The sequence below is a fragment of the Corvus brachyrhynchos genome, unplaced genomic scaffold, assembly GCF_000691975.1.
Source record: "Corvus brachyrhynchos isolate BGI_N302 unplaced genomic scaffold, ASM69197v1 scaffold395, whole genome shotgun sequence".
NCBI lineage: Eukaryota > Metazoa > Chordata > Aves > Passeriformes > Corvidae > Corvus > Corvus brachyrhynchos.
Genome location: NW_008238340.1, coordinates 1325242 through 1336509, shown reverse-complemented (window position 1 = coordinate 1336509; position 11268 = coordinate 1325242). Strand labels below are relative to the sequence as shown.

General features: G+C 47.6%; 1 protein-coding gene across 8 annotated transcripts in view; it reads left to right on the top strand.

Moving 5' to 3' along the window:
* Positions 1-11268, top strand: part of CAMTA1 (calmodulin binding transcription activator 1) — a 232511-nt gene that overhangs the window by 197525 nt on the left and 23718 nt on the right. For all 8 annotated transcript variants that reach the window (XM_017735059.1, XM_017735061.1, XM_017735064.1 and 5 more), the window contains 5 exons: positions 7982-8121; positions 8371-8567; positions 8912-8990; positions 9811-10126; positions 10491-11014. In XM_017735059.1, coding sequence (XP_017590548.1) covers positions 7982-8121; positions 8371-8567; positions 8912-8990; positions 9811-10126; positions 10491-11014 — 1256 coding nt within the window. The remainder of the gene's footprint in view (positions 1-7981; positions 8122-8370; positions 8568-8911; positions 8991-9810; positions 10127-10490; positions 11015-11268) is intronic.

Here is an 11268-nt window from a genome sequence, read left to right as displayed (position 1 = left end):
GGCGGAGCTCCAGTTGGCTGCGAGGATGCGAGAGACGACAAGCAGGTCTGGGGGGAGCCTGCTCTGCCCGCCCCTGCTGCGGGGTCTGCACCAGATGCTGGCTGGAGTCTTCGCTGATGCCTTGTAGACTCCCAGGTCAGTCCTCTGGTGGCAGGTCTTGTCACATTATTTGCCTGGAAGCAGGTAGAGGGACTGCAGAGGGGTCCGGGACCCCCAGCCCTTGCAGGTGGACGTGCACATGTGACAGAGTACTGCTTTCAGTAAGTATTGCAGGATAAAGTGTCGCGCAGTGCTCGTTTTGGTTTAAATCTGCATGCTTCTGTGTTGTGCCTCACTCTGCTACACTTCCACGATAACTGCACGCCTTGCTGCTCGTTGTGCCCCCCTTCAGTGTGCCCTCAGCCGTGGGACGCAGTCGTGTTTTCATGTACTCTCCCTCCCGGGTGATGTTGCGATGCGGGCTCCGAGTTGTGACAGCACTTTAATTGTAGCATCACGTGTGCAGCAGGACAGATTACATCGGAGTGCCTCCAGCTCACAGCCTCGTGTTCTGGGCTGGTACGGCACAGGAGGAGGTCGGTAGCCCAGACCTTCTTGGGGATCTTAGGGATGCTGGAGGCACACGCCTGCTTCGCACCGCGTTATTGGAAAACTTGTTTAGCAGTGTGCTTTGCCAGAAAGAGCAGGACTAGGAAGAGGGCTTCAGGAGACTGTGTAGACCACTTGCAGTTTAGACGGGGTAAACATGACTGATGTCAGACTTTCTGAAAGCTTCCAGGAAAGGTGATCTCTGTCTCTCTTGCTGACCTGTTCCAGTGCTTCACAGTTTTGCAGCTTGCAGCAATTCCTATTTATCTACCTTTGCAGCAAATAAGAGGCCATTTTATAGCATGCTGCTCTTCAGTCTGATGATTTCAGAGTGACTATTTTGACTCTTGAGGTTGCAGATTTAAGGATAGAAAGCTTGGGTCAGAATTGTTACTATATGCATACATACATGCCATATACAGTACTTCAAGCACAGATACTGCATAGTGTGGCATGTGATGCTTTTTTCCTGTTTATAGCTCCTTTAGTATGTAGCCCTTGGAAGAGGAGGTCTCTAGAGCCCTGGGTTAGTACAACTGGGCAAGTGAGCAGCAGCACAGCATGTCCTCCCAGGCTGTTGCTCTTTGTACACATCCAAGAGCATTTTTCATGTACATTTCTCATAGTATTGGCACATACAGGAAGCACAGCCAATTTCTGACCTGAGATGTGGAGACTGACCTTAGGCAGCCAAATCTTTATACAAATTACAAAATAGCACAAGAAGTGTTATCTTTAGCAGTGTTCCCTACCTCTAAAATATATAAAGTACATGTTTAACACCTTCCTTTGTTTCCTGAAGCAGCTGTTCCTGGATAGCATTAAAATCTTGCCCTCCCAAAGCCCTGGGGAAGAGAAGCCTGAAAAATAGGGCAGCAAGTGCTTTATTGCTGTTGGTATAGAGACTGCCACTTGGGGAACAGTCAGCCTGAGCAGCCCTCCTGCTTCTCTTCTCTAGTAATGGCATGATAAAGTAGAGAAGTACCCTATTTTGAGGGAGCACTGGCTACTGGGGATGACAGAGAGGAGCAGAGTAATCCCAGATGGCATGGCAGTAATAGCTGAAGTCCTACAGCACTGGAAGAACTATGGGCAAAGTGTTGACAGTAAGGAATCATGCCCTGGCAGGTGGATTACTGGCTTAAAATCACTGCCAGTACCTGTGTGTGCAGGTCTGGATGACCTCATGATTCCTGCCCATGCCCAGTAGTGTTCATTGCTTGGGTGAAAGCGTGGGGTTTCTTCAGTTGCTGCTTAGGCTCAGAGTGTACAATACAGTGTTCTCCTCATCTCGTGCCTCAGTAGTTGTGGCATTTCTCACTGATCAAAAGCCCTGGAAGTGACCTGCCTCAATAGCATTTGTCCTAGAATATGAATTTTGAATGCTTTCATTTGCTGGTAGAGACCATGACCTGTAATAACTTACTGCTAAAGAGAGGTTTTCGTAGGGTGCATTGAGGATGTCACTGCAGTTTGCTTCCAGAAACAGCTGTTCCTGCAACAATGACACCTCAGAAATCAGCATTAAATGATCAGATTGATACTGCAACATGGAAGATGTTCAGGATTTGTACTGTACAGAAGAATTGAGCAAGATTTTATTGACCAGTGACAAATGATTTGCAAAATAGAAACAGAGCAGTGGCATTGTGAGTGACGTGGCCTTAGACTGCTTCCATCCCCACCCACAGTTTGTGCTGGATGAGAGAATATGGTGTGTCTGGGTTGCTCTGCAAAACAGAAAAATGTCTTCATGCTGCATGGCTTTTTTTACAGTGCTCAGCTGTCACACTTGCTCAGTTCAGTCTGTGTGCGCTCGTGCAGGGGATGATTTAATGCAGAAGCCGCTGGTAAAGAAACAGCGCAGGCTGGGAAGCCAAAGCCCTCAGTGTGGCTCCTCCACACCAGAGTATTTAAGCAGAGTGCTTGGGAACACATGCACATGCAGATCTAGCACACCACTGTTAGCTCAGTGTTTAGATTCTGTGGGGGGAATAATTATATGCTGGGCAGATGCAGCCCCAGTGGAATGTGCAGGAGGTCACAAACCCTCATCCTGTAGTCCTTCCAGCCAGATACCGTCTGTCATTTGGTTGTGCAGCATGGCAAAAATCTCCAGACCTCCAGGTGAGAGTGTGAAAAAAGAGCAAATGGTGTAAACACCACTGGCTCCTAAGAACTGCCAGTTTATTTTTCATCTGTATTTTTCAGCAATATTTCCCCTGTAGTAGTTCTGGCTGCACTGCCAAGTCATGTGTGGCACAGACAGCTTCTTGCTATTTGAAGCTTGCTTGGCAAAAGGACTGAAGATCCTGTGGGATGTGTTCTTGTCCAGTACAGCAGTGTGCAGAGATCAGAAAAGCAGCTCTCTGTGCTCCTTTCTTGGCCTGTTAAGCAAAGGAGGGCTTGTCACTTACTGCTGTGCCTTGGTATCTTCTTGCCCTTGGCCATGGTGGTGTTTTGGGTACCACACAAAGGAAGTGCAGAACTGATGCTTGATGAAGGTGTGCCTTTACTACCTGTTGTAATAAAGTGTGGGCAGAGGCAATGCTCTGAGCTGTGCCTGCCCATGGGGGACACTGTGTGCACAGCTCAAAAACACAAATCCTGCTGTTGGAAGAGGCCTTCGGGTTAGGCAGCAGTGGGGAGAGCTGTGTGGAGGAGGGGCTGTCGTGGGGGTGTAGGTGAAGTGTTTGCAAGTGCTGTGTTTTGGCTCCCATGTCAATACAGGGTCTGTGCAGTCAGGAGCTGTTACCAGGCTGCACGAGGCACGTGCTTCTGCAGCCTCCAGTGAAAACTTGGGTCACGTAAATGGCTGGCATCTGTTCAGATTCTTACTGAGGAAATGTAGTGTTTATTGGAGGACACCAATGGAGAAAATGGAGGTGTGGCTTCCAGAATCTTGGAGATGAAATTAACTCCTTTGCTCGCTGCATTTTCCACTCACCGTGCCTGCTGTTGGTACAGGTGTGCTTTAATTTAAATTGTGAAGGGATCTGGGTTAAGAAAACAGCACTGGATTAAACCAACCCTGCAAACAAACAAAAAAAAGGTAATGTGAAACAATATCCAGGTTGTCTGGGTGTAACTGTGCAAGCATACAGGCTGTAACTCTGTAAGATGCTAGCTGATGTAAACAACCATGTATCCTTAGAGGATTTGTACCAGAATAGTTTTGCATCTTTAGAAATGTTCAGTGCATAGCCTGCTATCATTATTGTGATCAGTAGTAGGCTCTCTTACAGTGCAGATGAAAATGAAGCTTGTTCTGCACTTAAAAGATGGTTTGTGTTTTAGGGAAATGAGTGCAAGACTCAAACCAGCTGCTTAGTGCTGGTCAAAATCTGACCAGGCAGCTCCTCCCAGTCCCTCCCTGCTGGGACAGTTCAGCTCTCCTCGGGTAGCCACCACCTCTCCTTGTTATGTAAGGGGGAAGATAGTGAGAAGTAATTTTGGTGTGACATTGATATTGTCACATTGGAAGATGAATAATTTCCAGGAAAGATAGAGTGTTCACAATATTTTCTGTGAGATTATTCTGTGTCTTGGAGATACAGAAATGTGGTTATTTTCATCACCTTTGGTGGAGGAAGCCTTGAAGAAGGCTGCAGAAACAGTCTCTGTAGCTTCCTAAAGAATATTAAAACATTTTTTCGATTAATATGTAATGGAAAAAATAAATGCACAGATTTGCATGTTTAACTTTTTAGCTCACAAAAAGATATTAAATTCTATCACCAAAAGCAGAATTTTTGGGCAAAACCATAAAATTGTGAATGTGTTTGTATCCACATGGATTTTTGTTGCATTTGGACAGAGTGAGGGTGCTTCCAGTGCAAGACATCTCCTTGGGCTCAGGCTGTTTATATTTCCTGTACAATGTAGCCGGAGAAAAGCTTATTTGGACAGTGATTTTTTTATGCTGTTGAGCTCTCATCTCTCATCTCATCAGTGCACTGCAAGAGACTTGCTTGTCATGAGATCCTCTGTTGGCTGTAAAAGACAAGAATGTGGAAACTGTTCCTGTAACTTCAGTGCCTTCTAAGCAGGCGGCCCTGAAATGAGCAAGACAGAAAAGATTGTGACTAAAAACATGAGAAATAATACAGGATAAAAGGTCTTGAACTTCTCAGAGTGATACCTGTAATGTTCAGCAGTGTGGCTCTTGTAGCCCTTCTCTCAGTTATTGCAAGGTACATCTGTTGGCTCATCAGCAGTGTGTGAACTGGCTGGACATGGTCCAAAATGCTGCTAATTCGGTGTGGGAGAAGAGCGTTTCATCTCATTGCTGAGGTCAGGAGAAACCTTGGGTGAAGGTGGTCTTTCTCCTACTCCCCCCTGCCTGTCCCGCCCCCCACCCCCCCCCTGTTTTTGCTTTTTGTGGTTTGGTTTGGGTTTTTTTGGTTGGTTTGTTGTTTTTGTTGTAGGTGGTGTTGTTATTTTGTTGTGGTGTTTCATTTGGTTTTTTGGTAGACTAGCATGGTGCGTGCACTTGAAGTGACCAGTCCCTTTTGAAAGGGCATCTTGGTGTAATTGATACTACAGAATCATGAAAACACTATACATAAATAATTTTGGAACTGTCATCAGTTGTGGCTTGCTTAGGCCGCAATTTTGGTTACCTGGAAAATGGGCAGCATAGAGATACCTTCTCTGCACTGCTACCCCACTTACCTCATTTGCTGCCTGGAGCTTTCTGATTTGGGGGCACACCCTGCTCTGGGTGAATTCTGGTGGTCTCTGCTAGACACGGACGGGGCTCTGGCTCTGTCCACGCTGTGCTGGCGCTCCAGAATGTTTGTTTCTACTTCCATTTTACCAATAGCAGCATATTTCTAAAATGCCTGATCCAGTCAGAATCAGTTAGTCCTGCTCTTAGTATTTTCCAGGAGCACTGCCAGTTGTCTGAATAGGAATACCTGGGAGTACCAGATGCTGTTTCAAATTCTGTTTCCTAAGAAGAATTCCCTGCTTTCTTTTCTTTGGCTTACAGTTTCTCTCCGGGGATGTTGGTGGATGACAGATGTACCTTTGGTAACTTCACTCTTCTGACAAAAGCTGACAGGAAGTTTGCAGTGTCTTTAGTTTGGGATTAGGAAAGGTGGAGGCTTCACATGTTACAGATCATAAAGCCCAGAGAGAAGAGCTTGGAAAATAGTCACAAACAGAGGACCCTCCATTTCTGTTCCACAGTGGTTTCAGGTTGGAAAAAACCCAAAGGGGGTGAAAATAGTAATCTGTACTACTGCATTTCACTGGAATAGTTCTCTTTCTGTTTCCAAATGTACAGAATTATTCTCTCTTGACCCCTAAATGAGAAGGAGCAAATCCCCAGAATCTTGCAGTCCTGAGCTTGTTGGTCTATTACACTGGTTCAAGCCAAATTTCTTCTTTTACAAAGATGCTACTTCTGCCTGTACAAGGCTGAGGGCTCAGATGCGATACCCGGCGTGGCTTGCTGCTCTCAGCTCTAATAAATGCAAGTGCTGGTACCCAGCTAGGGAGAGTGGCATTACCTGTGTGGAACAGGGCCGTTCCCTGCAGGGCAAGTGTGGCCACTTTTCCAGGTGCCTGAGCTGTTGCAGCTGTGTTTGCACAGGCCGTAGGCGGGAGGGACGGCTCAGCAGGGCCAGGTCTCTGTCAGTCTCTGCAGTGGACGTGCTCCGCCTGGCAATGGGGAGGGAGGAGACAGCGGTGTGGACTGCACTGCAGCACACTGCAGCACTCCTGGAACAAAGATTTGCTGGGCAAACAGGGCTTGTGTTGCTGCCGTGTGCTGACCGCAGCTTGGGGACAGGGCCCTGACACCGCATCAGCGCCATGAGTGTTTGGTCACGTAACTGCCAGTCCTTTCCCAGGGGCTTTGCAGTTAACAGGACAACTGAAGGATTGGTAAGGCACTAATAATAAATGTTTTGGACTAGTGAGCTCACTTCTGAGATGAGGCTGGATGGGAGGTGCTGGCCACAGTCCTTTGTCCCTGGCTCTTGAGCAGCCAGGGTGGGATGCTGAAGCTGGCCAGAAGGACATGGAGCTCTTGCCTGCTGTCAGACCACAGCAGCCTCTTGGTGAGAAGGGAATGTCTCCAGCCAGTGAACCCGAGCTGTCTTGTACCAGTGATCTGCAATATAGTCCTTAGTGCAGTACAACAGAGATCCACATCTCTCCAGTACCCTCTAGTGAGAGCTGTAACTTGGAGTGTAGCATACAAGTACTCCTACAGCCTTCCAGGGAGGGCTCTGTGTTCTTCTTGGAGAAGACTGACTTGTTTAAAACTTGATCAGAGCTTGTTCATTTTGGTGCTGTCAGTGGGCTTGCTTCTGGGTTTATGGGTGTTCTGCACCACCACACCATCTCCATGGATGCATGACACTGACCAGGACAAGGGCTGTCTCTCCCCCCAGTTTACTGCACGTGCTGTTAGCATGATACCAAGATTCATTAAATGCTCACTATCCACAAAACAGTCCTGCCCAGCTTCACATGAGCTGCATGAAGCTTATCCCTTATGGGTCACAGGACAGAAGGAGTTCTGCATCTGCAGCCACTCCCTCTGCACTGACTGGCTCTATCCAGACAATCATTGCCTCAGTTGATCTCTACGGCATCAGGTTCAGCAATGATCTGTTAACCTGTCTGAACCTCCCTGCTCCACCATTCAAGCCTTAGCAGCTGTAGGATAGTGTTATGTTACAATGCAGCAAGGGGAAAATCAGTAACACAGCCCTGAGACTGTTGCAGGGACCAGAGGGCTCCAGAGTTGCATGGCTTTCCAGAATGGTGTTACAGGATTGTCAGCGTCCATATGCTGATTCTGGTAGTTCTGTTTCTGGCACTTGGCTGAAGCTGTTTTCCAAAAACGGGAGCCTGCCAGGGAAGGAGCAAGTGCCCTGTTACAGGCTCCTTTTCCTAAGCACAGAAGGAAGCAGAGGAGTCTTTTTTTTCTCCAGGTACCATTATTGCATGATTCCAGGAGGCAAGCCAAGCTGAATTCAGGACTCTTGTAAAGTAGGGGGGGTGTCTAAAATGGCAGATATGATCCTACTGAAATGCTCTCTGAATAGGTATATTTTCTTAGTTTGTGTTTGAAAGACTTTGCATTACCCCCTAGTATTGTGTGCATACAGCTGGACTCACAAGGAAAGGGATTTGTCTTCTGCCTGCATTTTTCTGTTTTCTGTAAGGAAGTTCTCTGAAATTGCAGTCAAAGGAAGTTGAAGTTGCTGCAGGAAGTTGAAGAGCTAGGATACTGCAGGGCAAGTGTGCGCGTGCAAGCAGCGCAAATCTCCTCCATCATTTCCAGGACAGCTATTTGTGACTTTCTGCAGTTGTCTGTCAAAACCTGAGCTTCCTTTCCATGGAAATGTCCTTACTCTGGCTTTCTCCAAACTAGATAACCAGTTCAGGATGTCCATATTGGAACGACTTGAGCAGATGGAGAGGAGAATGGCTGAAATGACAGGCTCCCAGCAACACAAACAAGGAGTAGGAGGCGGGAGCAATGGGAATGGGAACAGTGGAACACAGGTGCAGGTATGAACCCTGCTGTGTCCAGACACGACAGCTTTATGCTTTCTTACCAGAGGTTTTTTTGGGGGGTGGGGTTTGGAAAGGGTTATAGTTTGTCCTAAATAACAAGTCTAGTTTGTGGGGTGTCTAACAGCAATTGGTTTTTGGTCGCATTTGTCACTGTCTCAGTACTTGTAGAAGCTGAAGGCTGCCTGTTCAGGGCAAGCTGCAGCTCCTCTCCATGGTTAAACTGGGATGTGTGTGGTGTTTCAGTGCGTTTCTGGGACTGGGACTCTGGGCAGCTGCTTTGAGAGCCGCGTGGTGGTGGTGTGCGAGAAGATGATGAGTCGTGCATGCTGGGCAAAGTCCAAACACTTGATCCATTCAAAGACCTTCCGAGGAATGACACTGCTCCATCTAGCCGCTGCCCAGGGCTATGCTACTCTCATCCAGACCCTCATCAAATGGCGGTAAGACCCAGCCCACTGGACTCTAGGATGTCAATACAGGCATGGCAGGAGCATGTATAAACTCTGCCCTGTCCACATTTCTGGTTGTCATGTACAAAGAGTCAAGCCCCTGAACTTGTTTCCATCTCCTGATCTGATGGGACCTGTCTCTTGAGAGCGAGTCCAGTCACTGGGTGTATCATGCTCTTCGTGTGTCTGTGGTGGGGGCACTGTAGTAAGTACATGTGTTTGTGGGCATGTGCATGGTCACTTCTCTGTGGTACAGTGCTTTGGATAAATCTGTGCTTAGACAATGATCCTGACATGGCTACAGAGCATCATTCCTTCTGTTGTTTCCCCTGCAGCACCAAACACGCAGACAGCATTGATCTGGAGCTGGAAGTTGACCCTTTGAATGTGGATCATTTCTCCTGCACTCCTCTGGTAAGAGCAGAGTCTGAAACTTCTGAGAGAGTCTGAGGGCCCTTTGTGGAGTTCTTTCTGATGTGTTATTTTCCTTAAGTGTTTTGCTCTCTGGAATGTAGATGTTCCTTGTGTGTCCCTGCTGTGTGCATGGTAAGACATGGTACTGTCAGCTTCCTGGTGTTTTGTTGAGAGAGAACACACAGAACAAAACCTCATCATTGAGAAACATGAGGAAAGGGGACAGACAGATGGTTCTGGTTAGTGTTTTACACAGATTCTAGTCTCCACTCTCATGCTGGGAAAAGAACTTTACATGCTTTCTTTCACATTGTCCTCTGTGACTGTTTAACTGTAGAGGTTGTAAAGTTATAAACTGTCATGGTCACTGGAATCATGAAATCATGACTGAGAACTTAGACAAGCAAAAAAGCCAAAGCAGATGGAATGAGAACTGCCAGTTTACAACACAGAGTATTGATTTTATTGTTCCCAACCTTTGGTCCTGTCTGCATGTTTCTGACCTGAGAGATTCCTTTGTGTATGAGGCTGTTCTGTCTCTGCAGTGATGTCAATGTCACAAAAACCCCCAAAACAAAACTGTCAGCTTGATTTGTCAGTTGGAGGTTTCTCTGTTGTAGGAGAGAATAGCATGTATTCAGTCCTCTATATTGGCCTTTTGTCAGGCTGGGACATTTATAAAAGTTATTTGCTGGCTTTGGGCGTGTCATGGTTTTGTTTATCAGAATAGTTTTTCCTTGAGCTGGGACTAGATTCCACTGCATTAGCAAGAAAGGAGAAGGCAAGTCACCCGGTGGGTCAATTACGTTTTCTTCTTTAGATGTGGGCATGTGCCCTGGGCCACATGGATGCAGCTGTTGTGCTGTACAAGTGGGACCGCCGAGCCATCTCCATTCCTGACTCCCTCGGGAGACTGCCACTGGCCATTGCTCGGTCTCGGGGCCACGTGAAGTTGGCGGAGTGCTTGGAGCAGCTACAGCGAGATGAGCAAACTCAGCTCGGGCAAAACCCCAGGATTCAGTGCCCCTCCAGCACAGACTCCAGCACAGACAACTGGGTGTCCCAATGGCACAGTGAGCTTGTTGCTTCTCAGGAGCCTCAGAAGGGAGTCACAGTGATTTCCAGTACAAACACAGGTAAAACATCCTGGAGGGCATGCACAGTTTTGCTGACATTTAACATGAGAAACTGTGGGGACAAGGTGCTCACCTGGGCAGCAGGTGCCACCTGTAGCCTTGCTGTCCATGCTTAATTATTTTCTTGTGCTCCATACCCTTGCATAAGCATCAGGAAGAGGGGCGAATGCCTGCTTTGGAAAGACTTGTGTATCTTAGGAGTGGTTGAGCCAGTATCCTCCCTGGGTGTTTGTTATTCCCTTTGCACATCCTCTCAGGTGTCAATAGAGCACAGCACAAACTTTGGCCCGAGGCAGAAGTTGTTGTTTCTATAGGAATCATGGGTTGCATGTTTAGTTTTGACCATTGATCTATTTGTTTACAGAGCTGAGGCGGCCAAGATCAGAACCTTCCAGCTATTACAGCAGTGAGACTCAGAAAGATTACCCTGCACCCAAAAAGCATAAGCTGAGCCCTGAGTATTTTCAAGCCCGGCAAGAGAAGCTGCTTTCCACTGCACTGAGCCTGGAACAGCCAAGCATTAGGAAGCAGAACTCCAGCTCCAAGCAATCCTCCACTGAGACAATCAGCCCCAGTGAAGGGCTGAGGGACTATGGCCGGGAGCTCTCCCAGCACATCCCAGAAGTTACTGGGTACCGGGGCTCTGGCAGCCAAGCAGGCATCAAATGGAACCCAAAAGACATTTATATTGGTGTGTCTGCAGTGCAGGTGGCAGGGAGCCAGAAGGGCACTGCCCTGGGGAAGGACGCTGTGGCCCATCGGCTGCGCCAGCGGGAGCAGATGAATGTGTTGATGATGGCCGACAGGGAGATGGTGGATGCAGAACTCTTGTCCTACAGGGACAACGCAGGGGATGAGGACTGTTTACACCACATGGATGAACTGCAGGTAAACACACCCACAGCACCAAGATCTGCAGTCTCATAGAGCATGGAGGCTGCACAGAGGATCCTGGCTGTGAGAAACTCCCATGGAGGCCTCTAGAGAATCTGAATTGTGCTTTGAGGAAGGAGGTGGTCACACAGTCAATGTATATTTTCTTCCAATTTCAGCCCAAACATAAAGGCTAATGGTTAGGGTTGTGCACTGGCATACACTTCAACAATGTACAGAATGCACAAAATTGTTTGCAGTTCTGCAAG